General features: G+C 68.3%; 2 protein-coding genes across 5 annotated transcripts; one reads left to right on the forward strand and one right to left on the reverse strand.

The window, feature by feature from the left end:
• Positions 1-25: 25 nt before the first annotated feature.
• Positions 26-8,600, reverse strand: GIT1 (GIT ArfGAP 1). Of its 4 annotated transcripts, XM_068210493.1 has the most exons (22): positions 8,454-8,600; positions 5,437-5,570; positions 5,243-5,355; positions 5,054-5,159; positions 4,893-4,979; positions 4,653-4,783; positions 4,481-4,575; positions 4,358-4,400; positions 4,150-4,176; positions 3,807-3,855; positions 3,651-3,723; positions 2,936-3,033; positions 2,743-2,854; positions 2,536-2,663; positions 2,305-2,457; positions 1,998-2,225; positions 1,835-1,888; positions 1,477-1,563; positions 1,300-1,373; positions 1,022-1,204; positions 831-894; positions 26-730 (listed from the first exon to the last, which is right to left on the reverse strand). In XM_068210493.1, exons 1-22 carry the CDS (start codon positions 8,503-8,505, stop codon positions 518-520), a joined length of 2,304 nt encoding a protein of 767 aa, XP_068066594.1. In that variant the 5' UTR covers positions 8,506-8,600; the 3' UTR covers positions 26-517. The 4 variants fall into 4 exon arrangements, with proteins under 4 accessions (XP_068066594.1, XP_068066595.1, XP_068066596.1 ...); XM_068210494.1 differs by lacking the exon at positions 4,150-4,176; XM_068210495.1 differs by lacking the exon at positions 1,835-1,888.
• Positions 8,601-9,757: 1,157 nt separating this feature from the next.
• On the forward strand, positions 9,758-18,190 carry ANKRD13B (ankyrin repeat domain 13B). The gene is made up of 15 exons (XM_068210505.1): positions 9,758-10,479; positions 13,829-13,964; positions 14,254-14,378; positions 14,450-14,495; positions 14,751-14,894; positions 14,985-15,174; positions 15,261-15,327; positions 15,417-15,498; positions 15,567-15,631; positions 15,712-15,842; positions 15,954-16,111; positions 16,188-16,340; positions 16,504-16,664; positions 16,855-16,931; positions 17,020-18,190. The coding sequence occupies exons 1-15, from the start codon at positions 10,069-10,071 to the stop codon at positions 17,228-17,230; spliced, it is 2,157 nt and encodes a 718-aa protein (XP_068066606.1). The 5' UTR covers positions 9,758-10,068; the 3' UTR covers positions 17,231-18,190.
• The last annotated feature ends 302 nt before the right edge of the window (positions 18,191-18,492 follow it).

Below are 18,492 nucleotides of genomic sequence, written 5' to 3' on the forward strand. Positions count from 1 at the left end.
GGGCGCAGGAGCCGGGGGCCAGGCGCCCGTGCATTGCTCACACCTTTATTGATACAAATGTACAAGGACACATCTTACAGTGGGGAGTGCGGCCCCGGCACGGGGCAGGACGCCCGGGGAGGGGGTCAGGACGCCCGGGGAGGGGGGGCCCGCGGGCGCCCCAGTCCAGTGTAATGCCGTGGGTGGCCTCGGGGGTACCGGCCACCCAGAGAGGGGCTTTGTGGGGAGTGGGGGTACAAGGCCACCGCCGCCACGGACAGCTACAGAGGCTATGTACAGGATAAGTTAGGCGCGTGCCGCGGGGTGGGCAGGGGGCTGTACAGGGGGATGCAGGCACCTACCCCGCAGGCTGAGCACCAGCTCCTTGATGGCGCAGGGGGCACGAGGAACCCCGCACCTCGGCTCCCCAAAAAGGCCACTCGCAAACATGCTCGCCCCAGGTGCCGGCTGCTGCCGGAGGGAAGGGAGACACGGAGAGTGCGGGGGCCTGGGGGCATGGGGGGACGCGGGCTGGCGCTCACTGCTTCTTCTCACGAGTGGTGATGGTGACCAGCTGCTTGGCGGCCTTGGCGATGTCGTAGGCACACTGGATGACCTGCTGGGTCAGGAGCTGGTAGTCCACGGCGGCGCCGGGCTCGGGGGGCACAGTCTTGCGGCACTCGCTCTGCAGCCGGTAGGCGCTGGCGTTGAGCAGCCGCAGGGAGCTCCGCACCGTCTCCAGTGCTGGTTTCTGTGGCAGAGCACAGGACCAGTGTCAGAACCCATGCTCAGGGGACTGACAGTGTCTGGTGGGGGCCACAACCACCCCAGGGATACACCGCTTCTCCTACCTTAGGGAAGAGTGATGCCATCTCTGTCACAGCCGAGTGGATCTTCTCTGAGCAGGGCACAAAGCTGGGGGCAAGGACAAAGGGTGAGTAACACGGAGGACAGCGGATCCCGACCATGGAGGCTGACGAGGCATGGCCCCACCCCTGGTCTGGGTGTCCCGAAGGACCCTGAGGCTGTGCCCCAGTCCTACCTATCATGCTTGGACTCCTGTGCTGCCCGCAGCAGCTCCTGGATGTTCTTGGTGACCTGCTCAGTTTTGAGGATGACATCCTCTGTGCTGGGCAGGCTGGGGTCCAGCTCCCCGTCCAGCGGGTCCAGCTCGTGGGGGAAATCCTCATCCTTGCTCAGCTCCACATACCGCTTCCCCTCCATGCTGCAGGGACCAACCAACCGCCCTGGGTCAGTATCGGCCCCCTGTCCCTGTGTCCCCACATACCCTGGTGCAGCCTCCCTAGCCCCACCACTCACCTGATCAGAACCTCACCGGCCTGTGTGTTGTCGTAGTCACTGTCAGTGCCACTGCCATGCCGATCCAGCTTGCTCTGGAGAGGAGAGGAGCAGTGTCAAGCTCTGCCCAGCCCCATCCCCACACAGGGTCAGGAGTCTTCCCACCCTAATGGTTGCTCCCCCTCCCTGATACGTCACCATGTGTCGGGCACCATCAGGCGGGCAGGAGAGCAGCGGGGAGGATGGAGGGAAGGGCACCGAGGAGGCAGATGGACCTTTCCGGATCTGGAGGGGGAAAAGAGGGGAAGCCCATGCTGAACGGGATGCAGCAGGGTGTGGAGCCGACCCCAGTGACGTGCAGGGGAGGACGAGCACAGGGGACACCGCCACCCTGCATGCAGGAACATTCTGCAGCTGCCATCCCTTGGGGAGGTCCCCGGCCTGACCCAGGGGGGTGCAGGGCGGTGGGGGGACAGGACATCCCAAAGGCCACATCCTGGGCAGGCGACAGCCACCATGTCCCATGCAGGAGCCGCCCCCGCTGCGGCCCCCTTACCCGGTACACGCTGGCCGGGATGTGCATGGAGTACAGAGCCTCGTCCTCCACCTCCTGGTGACACACGAAAGGTTACGGCCCCGCGGGGACACGACCCAGCACCCCGTGGGGCTGGGGGGACTGCTGCACCCCGAAACCCTCCCACCCACCCCAGCACACTCACGCCGGGGCTGAAGGGCTGGAGCCGGGTCACCAGCTCCTCCACCGGCTGCCCGAAGGGTTTCAGCGCCGAGCCCGGCTCGTACATGGAGAAGGCCTGGCGGTCCCGGCGGTGCGGGGGGGCCGTGCCCGGGGGGTGCCCGTGCTCTGGCCGCTCGCTGGGGGCCGGGGTTGGATGTGCAGGACCAGTCTGCTGCCGGATCTGCGTGTTCTCTGCCTGCAGCTTGTGGATCTGCAGCCAGAAGGGGGAAGGCATCAGTGAGGAGGGGAGGGTACGCTGAGGAGGGGAGTCTCGCTGGCCCCACACCCACCTCACGCTGCAGCCGGCGCAGCTCATCGCTCAGGCTGTTGTTCACCTTCATCAGTTGCTGCACCTTGGCCTCAGAGGCAGCCAGAGCCTTCTTCACCTCCAGGTACTCCTGCAGCGTGATGGGGCCGTCTGACAGGTCGGAGGAGTCCATGCTCTGCAGGGAGAGGAGCTCAGTGCTAGGATGCCAGAGGTGGGGGTGTGGGTGGGGGTCCAGGCTGGGGCCCGGGCTCACCCTGGCGCGGTTGTTGCGGGAGGCGTTGCGCAGCAGCTCCTGGTCCGTGTCCTCGTCAGAGGCGACGCTGTCGTAGTCGTGCTGGTCGTCCAGGTCACTCTGGCTCCGCAGCGAGTAGTCGAGGGCGTCTGGGGAGGGCAGGGCGGGTGCTGAGCACAGGGCAGGGGGGGAGTGCTCAGCCCCACCTCACTGCCCTCCGTGCCTCACCTGTGGGGCTGAGCAGACTCTTCCCTTGCTGCCGGCGCTTGGCTTCCCCGAGGATGTCGATGAGCAAAGTGGCAAACTCCCTGGCGTTGAACCTGGCCAGTTTTTGCCGGCCCTGGGGGCAGGAGCGGGGAAAAAGGGGGTGAGCAGAGGTCCGAGTGCACAGGGGGGTCGCGTGGCCTAGAGGGGACCTCACCTGGTTGCGCGTGGCTGAGTACTCGGGGTTGACAGGGAGGAAGGGGACGGCGCTGCGCTCTGTCACCAGTGTGCTGTGGTTCTGCGTCGTCAGCCAGACTGCAGGAAGGCACCTGGTGTCAGACCCCGGGGGACACAGGGGGCTGGACCCCCCCGGACAAGCAGGCTGCAGGGCCCGGAGCCGGCAGGACGCAGGCGCGGGCGCAGGGCCAGCCTGCTGGGGTTGGGAGCGGAGCCTGGCCAGGCTGACGGGAATCGCCTCCCCCAGCCACCCAGCAGGGCTGGGGTCCCCCCATAACCCACTAACAGGATCCCCCCCATGCTCTTCACCCTTTCAGGCACCAGCTCAGCACCCCCCAGCTGGCGGGAAGATGGTTTGACACGTCTGTTGGCAACCACCCCACCACAGAAATGGCACTGCCCCCACCCTGCCATCCCCCGGATCAGGGGCACCACTGCAGGCTGAGCCCCAGTCCCTGGGGGATCCTGGCACCCACCTCCGGCAGCACCCCAGCCCTGGCACCCAGCGGCGGCCCCTCGCGCTGAAGCAAACCTTCCCGGCCGGAGGAATGAAGAAGGAGGGGCCTGCGGTCCCGGCGGACGCATCCAGATCGGGGGGAGCGCAGGGCTCGGCCGCGGCCCCGCCGGCTGCTCCTCCCCCGCGCCGTGACGCCCGCCCCGGCCCTGGGGGGCTGCACCCCGCACCCCCGGCTCACCCGCGTCGTTCTCCCGGCGGTCCACCTCGTCGTACACGTCCATGGCCAGCTCCTCGAAGAGGCGGTTGCTGAGCTGCAGCAGTACAGGGGACAGAGTCAGGCAGGATGAGAGGGGCAGGCAGGACACCCCCCAGCCCTGCCCTGGCCCCCACTCACCGCCTGCAGCTTCTTCTTGGCTGCCTTGGCCAGTTCAGAGAGGTCCAGGCTGGGGGGTACGGGGAGGGGGGAAACAAAAAGTGGGGGTTATTCCTGGCCTGTTCCCACCAAAACAGTCCCCAGCTGCACCCCACCAAGACAGGGACCCCCCCCTCAGGCATTAGGGGCTTCACCAAGCAGGGCTGGCAGGCAGGCACAGGAGGATGAAGTGGCAGGGGGCGAGCAGGACCCCCCTCCCCGAGTGCCCCCCAGGTGCTGGGCTGGGCCGAGCGGCCAGGGCTGCAGGGGGGGCCCATGCCAGCAGCATGGGGGGCCCCCGGAGCCAGAGCCGAGCGGACAATACCTCTGTGCCATGCACTTTGGGCGCACCCTGCGCTCCGGAGAAGGCAGCGGAGGGAAGAACAGGATAAAGGCGGATGTTAAACGCGCGGGCACGCTGACCCCCCCACCCCCCAGGGATGCTCCAGTGACCAGGGTCCCCCCTCAGCCCAGCAGGGACGCTGGGGGGGACATGGGACAGGGCAGCGGGGCCACGGGTGCCAGGCACTCACCTGTCAGCCATCTGCGGGATGATGTAGTGCCCATTCTTGTGGTCTGCACAAAGAGAGGGCTGGTGAGCAGGGCCACGTGCTCCCTCCAGGGTAACCCCCTCACCCCAGGACCCCCTCACTCACCCGGCTTCCTGCCGCAGAGGTAGAAGGCCAGCCGGTCGGTCAGCTCGTACTGGCACTCCACCAGCCGCTCCGCCAGCTCGTGCTGGGCCGCCTGCCTGTGGGAGGGCCGGCCGGGGTGATGCCCACCCTAGGTGGGGGTGCAGGCAGGGGTGACCCCCTTCCCTGCCCTCACCTGGCATAGTCAATGGGCGTCCGGCCGTTCACATCGGGCGCCCCAGGGTCGGCACCGTAGACCACCAGCAGCTCTGCCTGCAGGATCTGCCCGGCCTTGGCGGCCACGTGTAGTGGTGTGGTGCCCTTCTCCTGCGGGCATGGGCAGCCTCAGCCCTGCAGCCTGCACGTGGCGTGAGGCTCCAGGACCCCCCTGGGCCCCACTCCACCTCTGGGGTCCCTGAGCCCCACCAGAGCTCACCGGGTGGAAGAAGTTGGCCTGGGCACCCAGCGAGAGCAGGCGCAGGCAGGTCTCCAGGTTGCCCGTCCGCACGCTCGAGTGCAATTGCTGCAGAGGAGAGAGCTGGGAATGGGGGGATCTGTCCCCACTGCCGTAGGGGGATCCCTGAGCCGCCACCCCACCTTGCTGAGGTCCTTGGCAGTGACACCGTCATCATCCCGGCAGGGCAGCTTGTGGACGAAGGCCAGCATCTGGTACTTGGCACGGATGAACTCCGACTTGGTGGGGCTGGGGGTGGGCAGTGGGTTTTAGGTGAGGAGGGGGCTTGCAGCCAGTGCTGACCCCCTCCCCACAGCACAGGGGGCACTTACTGCACTTTGTCCTGGGGGTTTGCCTTCCGGCGCCCGCTCTGCACCTGCGCTGGATCCAGCAGCGAGTGCTCCCAGATGGAGTTGGCCCCGTTGCTTGCCAAGGTGTGCACCATCTGCAGGGGACAGGCAGGGCTCAGTGGGCACGGGGGGTCCCAGTGTGCATCTCCCCCCATTCCAGTGTCCCCAGCACCCACCTGGAGCAGGGTGGCGGGCCAGGGGCTGTGGCGCAGGTGCTTGACGATGGAGATGTGGCGGCCCAGGCTGCGGTGCACGCTGCAGCACTCGTCGCAGATGAGCACCCCACGATTGATCGATGCCCAGCCGGGGTCTGGGGGTGGCATGGGGGTGTCAGTGGGTGTCCCCTCCCCATGCGGTCCCCTCCTCATGCATCCATCCAGCAGGGGGGATGCGTTGCCACAGCAACCATTTCCCGGGAGATGGAGAGGGGCTCAGCCCATCACCAGGGGAAACCCACGGGTTTCCCATAGCAACCACCAGCCAAAAGGGGGGCAGGGTTTGGCCCCCCACCATCAGGAGGACAGCTGGTGGCAGGGATGATGCCAGCACACTCTGATCAGGGGCACCCTGGCTCACTGCGAGGTCACTCACCCCCGGAGCCCCCAGCTGGGTGTCTGGGGGGTCCTGGATGGGGGCAGTGTGTCCCGCAAGGGGTGGGCACCCCCAGTCCATGAGCTCCTACGTAGGGTGGTCACCAGCTCTGCACCCTCAGCACCGCAGCGCAGCCAGCCCACAGGACTCCCCAGCTCCGGGGCAGGTGCCATGGCCCCCCACGCTGCCGTGCCCCTCCAGCCCCGCCGCTGGCCCCGGCCAGCCGGACTGGAGCCCTTTGTGTCCCCGCCGGGAACAAAGGATCGTTTGAGCAGCCGCGCTGGCCCCGCGCTGGCACCAGCCCCGGCACCCGCGGGGGCACCGCTCCCGGCCAGGCAGCAGCTCCCCACGCCTGCTCCCCAAAAACAGGTCCTGGGGACGAGGGGGTCTGGCCCCGTGGTGCGGCCGTTGAGCTGCAGCTGTTCACAGCAGCATGAGGACAGGATTTGAGGACCCCCGCTGGGCCACAGCCCCCCTCCCCCCCGGGAAAGGCAGCCAGGGTGACGATGCTGAATCGTTCCCAGGTGTCCCCTCTGCCGGGCACGACGGGGGAGTCCTGCCACCCTCTGCCCAGCCCCACCCCCTGGTCTTGTTTCTGTAGGTCCTACACAAACACCACACTGTCCCACGGCGGGGGGCAGCCCCAAGCCCGGGGATGCAGGCCCTGGGGAGGTGACCGCACTGGCCTGCCCGATGGCCCTGAGGGGGGACAGTGGCCCCACGACCTCACAGAGGGAGGAAGGCAGGCAAGCAGCCAAGCCTCCCCCACTTCCTTCCTCCCTGCAGGGTCCCGGACCCCTCCCCACGCACCCCCCCCAGAGCCCTGAGGACACCGTGCTGGGGGGCACGGCATCCTGCCATGCTGCAGTGCCCCGGGGCCGGGGTGGGGTGGCCGGGGGGAGCGGTGGCCCCCCCAGCCTGGCAGCCCCGCGCACGCAGATGGCAGCGCCTTGGCAGCCGGTGCGGCGGCATCTGTGCCTTCGCACCCGCTGCCCACGGCCACCGCCGGGAACAGGACGCTCCGCGCGGGGGGAGCCGGCCCGCGGCCCCCCAAGCGGGTGGATCCAGAGTATCCCTGGGGCAACAGCCCCTCCCGCCCTAGGACCGCTGGGATGTGGTGGGATGCGGGCGGGCACTGCAGCAGATCGTGGAGTGCTTGCACAGGGACGCTCCAAACCCTGGGAGGATCCCGGAGTCCAAGGAAGCTCGCAGCACCTCAATCCCTGCATCGGGATGTGCGCTGACACCGGGACCGCCAGCACTCGGCCCCGCACTGGTGATGGCAGGGCCGGGGCCAGCCGGCATCCCTGCATGGGGCCGAGGGAGGCCGGGCAGAGGGACCAGAGCACCCCACGGGCACCTCCCCATGCAGGGCCAGGCGGCGCATCCCCGGCAGCGACAGCGGGTGCTCCCAGCGCGCTAGGAAACGGCCTCTGGACTTTATAACTCATTTCCTCCCATGGCTGCCAGGCGATAAGAGATTGGAAGAAACTGGTTTCCATTTCCCCTGGCCGCAGCAGGGAGCCCCGGCACCGCCCCGGGAACCCCTGGCCCCCCGCTTGCCCGCCGGCACGGGGGATGCCTGGAGGCAGGGCAGCATTTCGCCCACGCGTGCCGACAGCTCTCCTGGCAGGATCCGGCCATTGGCACGTGGCCGGAATAATTTCGGCACAGCCTTGGCCCGCGGGCAGCTTTCCGGGGCCGGCTCGGAGACCCGTTCATTCATTGCCGTGGGGCCACCTGCACTGGCTACGGGCAGGTTTGCGGTCCGGCCCTACCGTGGGCAGGGTTTAGGGGGCCAAACCCTCCGCGACGCCCACGGGCGCGTGCCCAGCGTGGGGGCTGTGGGCACCGGCACCGCCGGGGATGGGAATGGTCTTGCCCAGGCTCGGCTCTGGCTTGCAGCGCGGCGGCCGCCCGGCTCACCCAACCGGCACCGCCAAGCCCGGATCCGGCTGGGGTGGGTGCTGGCTGTGGGGTGCAGGACGGTGTCCCCCATCATCCTGTCATTTACAGGGTCACCAGCGCTGCTGGCACCGACCGGCGCGTCCCCAGCCTGTGCCAGCAGCCCCCGCGCTGGGGTGAGAAAGCTGTGGGTGGTGCAGGGGGGCGTGGGGGCACGCGGGGCGCGCTGGAGCGGCACGGAGGAGGGCATGCGGGGGTATCGGGGCTGTGTCTCGAGTGCATCAGGGTATTCCAGGAGGCTAAAAGGGGGGGGTGCTCAAAGCGTTTCACTGGGGGCACATCAGAGGGTTCCTGGGGGGCAGGCGGGGGACTCAATGGGGCTCCCTTGGGTGTGCAGAGTGGGGTGCAGAAAGGAATCCCCAGGGCGATCCTGGGGGCACTCAGAGAGGTGCAAAGGGGTCCCGATGTGGGGTGTAGAAGGAGATGCAAAAGGGGTCGCGGGGAGCAGTTCGGGGGCAAACACCTCGGGATACAGCGGGGGCTGACGGGGGTGCGGGGGACGCACCGGGGGTGCCATGGGGCGCAGAGGGGGCTCTCGGTGGCGCGGGGGGGGCGCGCAGGGCAGGCTCCGGGGATCAGCAGGAGGCGCGGGGGGGCCGGCGGGGCCGTGCCGGTGCCGATGCGGGGGGGCCCTTACCTGGGGCGCTGCAGTCGGCGCACACCTCTGCCCGCGGCGCCTTCCGGGACATCCTCAGCGGCGAGGCGGGCCCGGGCCCGGGCCTCTGCGCCAGCGTGGGGCGGCGGCGGCACCCCCGGGCCCGCCGGGGGAGCGGCGGCGGGGAAGGGGGGGGGGGGCCGGGCGGCGGGGAGGGGGCGGCGGTGCCCGGGGCGGCGGGGCCGGGGGCTGCCGGCTGCTCCCAGCGCCCGGCGGCTCCGCAGGAAGCGGCGCAGGCCCGGCCCCGGCGGAGGAGGGGCCGCACCGCCCCCGCCCCGCCACCGGCAGCGCTGCCGCGGCCGCCCCGCACCGGCACCGGCACCGCCCCGCACTCGCAGCCGCACCCGAAGCCGCACCGGCGCCGGCACCGCCCGCACCGGGACATGCACCGGGACCGCCCCCGCCCCGCACACGGACCCGAATCCGCACACGAATTCGCACGGGCACCGGCACCGCTCCACATCCGCACCGGCGCCGCCCCCGACCCGCACCTGCAAACGCCCCCCGGACAGCCCGGTCCCGGGCACCTCACCTGCTCCTGGGCATCAGCCCTGCCCTTGCTCTGCTCCTGATCCCGGGCATCCCCTATCCTGACCCCAGTGCCCGTCCTCGGTGCACTCCCGATCCCATTTTCAGCCCAGAGCACTGTCCTGGTCCTGCTCCCAGCCCTTGTCCTGTTTATCCTGGAGGGGTGGCACTGGTCCCGTTCCTATTTCGGGTCCTGTGTGACCCAGTCCCAGCCCAAGGCACCCCCAAATTGCTTCAGTCCTGGTCCGGACACTTGTTCTGGATCCAGCCGCAGTCCTGGGGCAGCCCCAGCCCTCTTCCCAATGCCACCTCTGACACTGTGCACCCCGCTCCCGGACACACCCCTTCTCCAGGACACTGGGTTGGGCCGCACGCCCCTTAGGGTGCTCAACAGGGCATTTTGGGGGTGGGGGGGGGGGACCGGGGACTATATGGGGTCTGCTCCCTACTGCGACCCTTTAAGTACCAGAGGGGACACCCCATGGGGGCCCCACAGACAGCTGGGGGGGTCAGACCCCAGCGGGAGCCGGGGGGGTGGGGTCGCACCGTGTCCCCCAGCACCATGGGGGTGACCTCACCGCGGGCTGCCGAGGAGGTGGCTCATGACGTCATGGGGCAGCGGGGCTGGCAGGGGGATGGGGGACGCTGTGCGGGGACAGGGGCGGGGGATGCGACCACCGCCACCGCCACGGCTGAGCAGAGAATAACACCGGGGGGGGGGGGTTCCTCCCATGGGAGGGTGGGGAGGAGCGGGGTGGGGGGCCGGGAGCGTGGCGCCGGCGGAGGCCGGGGCGGCCGCAGAGGCCCAGCCTTGCATTGTTCTCGGGCGGCAGCCGGAAAACGCGACGCCCGCCCGGGAGAGACGCAGGCGGAAAAGGAAACGGGGCTGGGGGCCCGTGCCTGGTGCTGCGGGGGCGGGAGTCGGGGTCCCCCCACGGCCCCCACCTGGTCCCCACCTGCCGCCTTCACCCCTGCCCCACCATATGCTCGGGTCCGCTGCCCCACTGGGGGAGCGGAGGTCAGCTGGGAAGGGGAAGATCAGCCTGGGAAAGGGGGGAATGTGGGGAGGATGCTGATCGCCAATGGGGTGCCCCTTTGCAGGCCCTCCCCACCCCGCGGGATCGGAGGCCGCGGTGATGGGCTGAGCGGTGCGGGAGGGGGGGCGAGGAAAGACGAGGATGAAGATGAGGAAGAAGAAGGGGGCGATGCCGGGCAGGGCAACTACAAGTCCCATGAGGCCGGGCGGTGCGGGGGGGGCCGGGGAAGCACCGGGCGGGAGGTGGTGGCCCGCCCCGCCCCGCGCCCCCCCCCGCCCCGCGCCGCGCCGCCCCGCGCCGCGCCCGCCGCGCCGCTCCAGCATGCACGGAGGATGCTCGCGTCTTGCTCGGGCAGGAAGGGGCCGGAGGGCAGGTACCCACTGCACTACCTCGTCTGGCACAACCGCGCCCGTGACCTGGACCGGGAGCTCAGCGCCAAGCAGGTGGGGCGGCGCGGAGACACTCCCGGCACGGCCCGGCCCGGCCCGGCTCCGCTCGGAGTGATGCAATGCTCGGGGCCGGGGTGAAGATGAGGATGGAGATGAGGGGGTGATAAGGATAGGGTCGCTCTCTGCGCTGGCGGGGCTCTGGGGGTGTGGTGTGTGTCCCCACCTGCACCCCGGGACTGTGCCTGCTGCCCCCCGGGGCTGTCACGGAGCGGTGGGTACCACCCGCGGGTCCCCTGCATCCTCCAGCACACGCAGCCCCGAGCATCCCTCCGCACGTGTCCCCAGCTCCCTGCTAGGCCTCTGCAGACCCCCGGCCCGCACCCCGCTTCTCAGGGTATTGCCAGCCCCCTGGGGGTGCAGAATTCAGCTCCCCACTCTCAGGCTGAGCCCCTCTGGGGGCGGGGGGACAAGGGCCCTGATGCTGTCGGGGCGCAGCCCCCCAGCCTCACAAGGGTTCTTCTGAGGGTGAGGGGACCCACTTTGTCCCTCAGCCAGGGAACCTCCCAGCCGCCTGGTGATGGAGCGGGGTGTGGGTGCTTCCCAGGCGGGTTCCCAGCCTCCCTCTCCCCCGTGGCGATGAAATTCAGGTAATTAAAACCCAACCCCGAAGACGCAGGAAACCGCAGGCTCTGGAGGGAGGCTGACGGGGAAGCTGTGCTGAGCATCCCCAGTCTCTCGGCACAGGTCCTCAAACCCCAAGGCACTGAGGGCTGTGCTGGATGGACCCTGGTGATGCATGAAACGGGGGTCATTGTGCCGCGAAGATCCCGCCGGGATGCAGGCGATGGCTCCCGCCACACCCGTCTCTATTGTGGGGTCCAGCCGGAGGCTGCGCCAGCATCGCCCCGGTCTCCCACCCCATGGCCAGTGTTTTTATTTTCGTGCTATTTTGGGGTCAGTCTTCCCAGGAGCTCAGCGCGGCGGAGATCAAAGCTGGGCTCGGCAGACGGGGAGGTGGAGGGGCTGCGGGGGGGCTCTGACCCGCTCGCCTGCAGAGAGGCTCCAACCCTCCAGCCTGGCTCTGCCCTGGCCCCCGCTGGCATTTGCTGGGTGAGAGCAAAGCCAGCCATGTGTGCACCCCAGGGGTGCGGGGAGGGAGGGGGGGAGCATGGGTGCTGCAGGCCAGACTCTGGGGCAGGTGGGCGCTTGGGGGAAGGAGGTGAGGGCCAGCCCAGGCTCCCTGCTCTGTCCTGGGCATCCAGGGACACGGCTCAGCCCTTATCCCTGCCAGAGCATCTCCCGGGTAAGGGGTTGGGGCTGATGCTGTGTGAAATTCCAGAGGCTGGGTGCCCCCCTACCCAGGGCTCTGCCTTTCCTCTGCCTTGGTGACCCCCACAGGGCAGTGGCTCCACATGCTGGCCCTCCCCAGTGCAGGTGTTTGGGGTTGGGAAGCACTGGGGCAGCTGAGAGCAGTGCTCCTCTCCATGTCCTCGTAAAGGCTCTGTGTTTGTCACCCCCAAATTGTCACCATGGGCTCCCATCCACACTTGCCTCCACAAGGGAGCAAGGGTCAGTGGGTCCCCTTGACAGGGACATCAGGAGGATGTGACAAGCAGTGCCATGGAGCCTGTTGTGCCAGGACACCCCTCACCACAGCCTGCCTCCTCAGGCGTGACAGGGACCCGGGGCTGCACAGGGACACCGGTGCCTGGCACCATCTTTGCGTGCTGGCTCATGTCCCCTGTTGCTACCCAGGAGCACGAGCTGGGGTTCTCCAACCCAGGGACAGCCCCAGTGGAGGGACGTGCTGTGCCACGTGCCCGGCTGGCACAGGAGGAGCGACTGAGCTGCGGTTCTGCACTGCACCGCTGCCACCCCAAAGCCACCCCTGCCCTGTCCTCATCCCCGGTGGGTGTCACGGCCCCAGGATGGGCAGCACCTGGAGGTCTGTGCTCTGGTCCCCAAGCTGGAGCCAACCCAACAGCAGGGCTCAGGACTGAGCTCTTGCTGGCAAAATCTGGGTCACTCCAATGTCCCCTGGGGTGGCTCCAGCACCATGTCCCCACACTGGGGACCTTCATCCTGCCCAGTACTGGGGCAGGGCTGCAGCTGGGGAGCCCCACTGAGCCTGCTGCCCCCGCCCCTGGCTGGGGGGTGATTGCCTTAATTAGAGCAGTTTCATTAGCGCAATTAAGAAGCAGCAGTCGCCTGGAGAGCTTTGGAGCGACACATTGACTGCCAGGGAACTGGGGGGCTGTTTTGCTCCGGTGGTGTGGGCAGACTGGGGGGTCCCCCTACCTGGTGAGTCCCTGGGGATGAGGGACACAGGAATACACAGCCTGGGCAGGGACAGGAACATCCCTGGGGCAGCAGCAATGCAGGACATGCCCAGAGCAAGGCAGGGATGCGCTGCAGGTGAGACTCTGGGCACCAGGGAGCCCATGCTCCACCTCTGCCCATCTCCAAACATCTCTGGCTGCCCAGTCCCAGCTGGTACCTTTGGGTCCTGCACCCCAGATTTGTTCTCCTGAGGGTGGCCTCCCCAAAACCAATTATTTGGGCACTTCCCCACTGCCTCCTGCCCTGGCAGCATCTGAGTGCCCCTCTCCAGGCACTTCTACCCCAGCTGGTTGCTGGGGGCACAGAGGGTACCCCCTCTTCCCCAAGCTATATCCCCAGCTGGGCATGGGTGTGACACTGCTTCCCACATGGGGAGCAGGGCCCGTGGGTGCCGGGGGTGCCCACCCGCCGCCGCACCAGGGATTCCTCAGGGCTGGCTGGATGCCAGGCTCCGGGTTTGGCACAAACAACGGCAGCCCCAGCGACGGCTCCCCAGGGCCCCGGGGATCCTCCGAGCAGCCGCTCCGCTCCCGCAGCCGCCCGCCCCCGGCTCAGGCAGGGGAACACGTGCGCCCGCCGCAGCCCACATCGCCCGCCGCGCTCCCGGCCCTGGCAGAGGGGGGCTGCCGGCAGCTGCTGCCTGGCAACTGGGCACAACCCCCTCCAAATCCCAGAGGTGGGGGCTTTTCTGGAGCTTGCAGCTGCATCGAAATGTGCAGAGCTGCGTGCACTGTGCCAGGGGCATCTGTGCCCCCCACTGCCATGCCATGCCCCTGCTCTGTGCTCGCCTGGTGCGTGCAGCCCAGCCTGGCTGTGACGAGGTGTGCTGGGTGCTGGCAGCCACCACCGTGCTCCCCGTGCCCTCTCCGTGGGTCTGGCAGTGGCAGCAGGGAGAGGCATTTGAGGTGCCTCTCTTGGGGGAGGTCAGGGGTGGGGCTGCTCTCCCAGATACTGTCAAATGTTGGCTGCTTTCTGTGTCTGGGAGCTGCACATCTGTGGGAGAGCAGTGGGGAGCAAGGTCTGGCCACCCCAGTGATCTCAGAGCCTCATTCCTTCCTGGCAGGCTGACATCGAGCAGCTGGACCCCCGAGGACGCACTCCCCTGCACCTGGCCACCACGCTGGGCCACCTCGAGTGTGCCAGAGTGCTGCTGAAGCATGGCGCCGACGTGGGCAAGGAGAACCGCAGCGGATGGACAGGTGAGCGGGTGGCTGCTGCCCTCCATCCTCCGTCAGGCTGCCCTGATGCAGACACAGGCATGGAGATGGGCGTGGGCATGAGCATGGACACAGATGTGGACATGGACATGGGCAGGAACATGGGCACAGGCATGGCCATGCTCGGCCTGGTGCTGCAGCTCCCCAAGGCACCGCTCACGTGGTGCTCCGTGCCCGTGGCTCCTGTGCAGCGCCCAGCTCTGCAGTGCCATGTGTGCCATGCTGTGCCACGCCGTGCCACGGCCCTGGACACTGCCCCTTTGCCCCGCAGTCCTGCAGGAGGCTGTGAGCACCCGTGACCTGGAGCTGGTGCAGCTGGTCCTGCGCTACCGCGACTACCAGAGAGCCATCAAGCGCCTGGCGGGGATCCCTGTGCTGCTGGAGAAGCTGCGCAAGGTACCTCCCTCGGCAGGGGCTGCGGGGGCTGCGGCCACGGGGCTCCCCTGACCCCTCTGTGCTCTCCACAGGCCCAGGACTTCTACGTGGAGATGAAGTGGGAGTTCACCAGCTGGGGTGAGCTCGGGGCACGGCGTGGCTGTGGGGGGAGCATGAATTTCCCAGCAGAGTCCTCCAGCCCCGGCATCCATCCCCATCCCTAGGCTGGGCGTCACCTGCTCCCTTGCCCCCTGACACCCCAAGCTTGCAGACCCCCATCCTGCCAAGGCACCACGTTCCCCAGGTGCATCCCTCACCCAGCTCTGTGCTGGCAGCCCCCTCGGGGGTGCAGGTGTCCCCATCCCCGGCTGGGCTATCGGCATCTCTCCCCAGTGCCCCTGGTGTCCAAGATCTGCCCCAGCGACACCTACAAGGTGTGGAAGAGTGGCCAGAACCTGCGGGTGGACACCACACTGCTGGGCTTCGACCATATGACCTGGCAGCGGGGCAACCGCAGCTTCGTCTTTCGGGGACAAGGTGAGGTGACACCGCCATGTGCCCCTCACTGGGGAGTGGTGCCGGGTGACACAGTGGGGACCGTGTTTGTCCTGCCCCCATTCCCTGCAGACAGCAGTGCGGTGGTGATGGAGATTGACCATGACAGGCGGGTGGTCTACTCGGAGACGCTGGCCCTGGCCGGCCACGACCAGGAGGTGCTGCTGGCTGCTGTGCAGCCCACCGAGGAGCAGGTGATGGGGCGGCTGACGGCCCCCGTCGTCACCACCCAGCTCGACACCAAGAACATCGCCTTCGAGAGGTGGGCTGGGGTGGCACCGAGCTCACCCCCGCGGGTGCTGGCACCCCGGGCTGTCCACGCAAGTTCATGGTGCCGTGTCACCGTAGGAACAAGTCCGGGATTCTGGGTTGGAGGAGCGAGAAGACGGAAATGGTGAATGGGTACGAGGCGAAGGTGAGGGGCAGGGAGTTGAGCTGCCCAGGGGGCTGTGGTTGGTTGCAGCTGTGAGGTGCCCACCTCTGCCATTCCCCCTCCTCGGCCAGGTCTATGGCGCTTCCAACGTGGAGTTGATCACACGGACACGGACAGAGCACCTCTCAGACCAGCACAAGGGCAAGAGCAAAGGTGGAGCCAGCACGGGCTGGGGGGACAGGGCACCCCCGGCTTTGCCCTCACCCCCTCCTCTCCCACAGGCTGTAAGACTCCCTTGCAATCCTTCCTGGGCATCGCTGAGCAGCACGTGGGGCCCAACAATGGGGTGAGTGTCTCAGGGGTCAGAGGGGGTGGCCCAGCAGTCAGACCTCCCCTCTCACCCCACGGGGCTGTCCCCTCATGCAGACGCTGATCACACAGACACTGAGCCACGCCAACCCCACTGCCATCACCCCTGAGGAGTACTTCAACCCCAACTTCGAGCTGGGCAACCGGGACATGGGGCGGCCCATGGAGCTCACCACCAAGACACAGAAGTGAGAGGGGGAGGAGCAGACAGGGACTCCCTGTGTCCCCACCTCCACTGCTGCAGAGCTCGGGGCGGGGGACATGTGGCAGTCCCCAGCCCCAACACCTGTCCCTGGCAGGTTCAAGGCGAAGCTGTGGCTGTGTGAGGACCACCCGCTGTCCCTGTGTGAGCAGGTTGCCCCCATCATCGACCTCATGGCAATAAGCAACGCGCTCTTCGCCAAGCTGCGGGACTTCATCACCCTGCGGCTCCCCCCCGGCTTCCCCGTCAAGATTGGTATGGACTGGGCTCTGCTGCTGACCTGGCTGGCACAGCCAGCTTCCCTCCTCGCCTTTTTTCCCTTTTCCTGCAGAAATCCCCATCTTCCATATCCTCAACGCCCGAATAACCTTCGGCAACCTCAATGGGTGTGACGAGCCAGTCAGCTCCCTGCGGCACAGCCCCAGCAGCGAGGCACCCTCACCCAGCAGCGACTCCTCCAGCGTCAGCAGCTCCAGCTCCCTCAGTATGTGGGGGGGACACGGTGAGGCGGGATGGGAAGGGGTCCCAGTGGGGTACAGCTGGTGGGAGTGGGTCACAGCAGGGTAAGGGACACACACAACTGGCGGGGTGGAGTAGGGGGGGGACCCCAAGGGTGCCCAGCCAGGCCAGCTCTGGTCTCCCCACAGCCTCGTGCCGAGCGTGTGAGATGGACCCGGCGCTGTTCGAGGTGCCGCGGGGGTACAGCGTGGTGGGCACCCACCAGGACGCCCTGCGGGAGGACGAGGATGACCTGCTGCAGTTCGCCATCCAGCAGAGCCTGCTGGAAGCGGGCAGTGAGTACGACCAGGTGGGCACTGCCACCCCTTCACCTCCTCCTGTCCTCCTGGCTGAGAGACCCCGCTGCCCACCCCATCGCGATCCTCACTCACCCCACCTCTCTCCATCCCTGCATCCCATGGCGGTGGGTCAGAGTTCATGCTGGGGGAGCTGGTTTTTGGGGTGCCACCCTCCAAGCACCCCTCTTTCACCGGCCACAGGTGACCATTTGGGAAGCACTGACCAACAGCAAGCCGGGCACCCACCCCATGTCGCACGAGGGCCGCCGGGGAGACAGGTTGGTAAGGTCTGGCCAGCCCCCCTGGGGGGAGTGGGTGTGGGTGCCATACCCACGGGGACCCCACTGAGCCCCTGCTGCCCCCCAGGACTCCCCAGCACACGGCATCCCCGCGTCCCCCCGTGGCCCCGGTGCCGGGGGGCGGCAGGGGGCCCGGCGCGCTGTTCCCCAGCTACGCGGAGCAGCTGCGCCTGGCCATGGCGCTGTCGGCGCGGGAGCAGGAGGAAGCGGAGCGCCGGACGCGCCAGGAGGAAGAGGATCTGCAGCGGATCCTGCAGCTCTCTCTGACGGAGAAGTGACCCCGCACCCCCACTGAGCCCCTCGCCCACCCCAGTGGGGATGGGGACGTGTCTGGGGGCACAGAGGGGGAGCGGCGTGGGGGGAGCCGGTCCAAGAACTGCGGAGGGCAAATGGGGAAGAGGGGGGCAGGATTTGGCCCTGGGAGAACGTCCCCAGAGCTGGGGCAATATTGGGGTGAGGTGGGGGCACCCCACAGCAGCACAGGGTTGAGGTGGGTGTTAACCCTGCACCTGGGGTGGCAGGGACCAGGGACCAGGGAGGGCAACTCCCCGGACTGTACCCCTTCTCCAGGACACCCCTACTCCCCCAGCCGCCCTACGGGGTGCTGCTCAGCCCCGCACCCCAGGACGGTGGTGAGGGGCACATCCTGCCCCGGATGGGTGGGCTGCCAGTTGCGTGGGGTCCCGGGGTGCCCCAGAGCCAGGGGACTCTGCCCAGCTCTCTCTTCCCACCCCTGCCCAGGCCCTACCAAGTGCACTTACCCGGGAGCTGCTCTGCCTGCCAACAGGGGTGGGGGCTCAGCCCTATTTTACCCCACAGCCAGCGAGGGGCTGCACGGCCGCCCCCCCCCGGCACGGGGACTGCTGGGGCAGCTGAAGGGGTGCCTGTGAAAGGCGGCCTGGTGTCACCCCCCTTACCCCTGCTCGCACCCCCCTTACCCTGCTCGGATGCCCCCCCTTGGCAGTGCTGCACCCCCTCATCCCGGGCACTGACCCCGAGAGAAACCTTACGTCAAATGGTGCTAACCCCGGCCCCCTGCCCCGGCTGCTCCCCCTTTGCACACGGGGGGCCGGGGGCTGCGGGGTGAGGGGGGGGCTGGGCTCGCTCCCCTGGGACTCTTCATGGCTCGTGCCCCTCCCTCCACCCACCCGTGCACCCCACAGCAACATCTGGGCCAGGGCCGGGGGAGCCCGAGCAGCTCCGACCGCGGCCAACACCAATAAATGCTCTTTAATGTTTGTCTCTCTCGGCCTCCCTCTGCCTGGGCCGGGGCTTTGCAGGCAGCGGGGGCTGGCAGAGGGGTGCAGGCAGCACCCCCTGGCACGGTGGTCCCTCGTCCCCGGTACCTGCCACGCAGCCAAGGGTGGCTGAGCCCTTTATTACAGGGGTCCAGGAGCAAAGGGCCGGTTGGAAGCACCCGCCGAGGGGCCGATGGGGCAGGGGGCGGTGAGGGGGTGATGGGGCGGGGGTGTAGCACCGTACACAAGCTCGTCCTGGCCGGGGGGGCCGGCAGCTCCCTGTCCTGGGAGGCTGCTGGTGC

The sequence above is a fragment of the Anomalospiza imberbis genome, chromosome 20 (genome assembly GCF_031753505.1).
Source record: "Anomalospiza imberbis isolate Cuckoo-Finch-1a 21T00152 chromosome 20, ASM3175350v1, whole genome shotgun sequence".
NCBI classification, from domain to species: Eukaryota; Metazoa; Chordata; class Aves; order Passeriformes; family Viduidae; genus Anomalospiza; species Anomalospiza imberbis.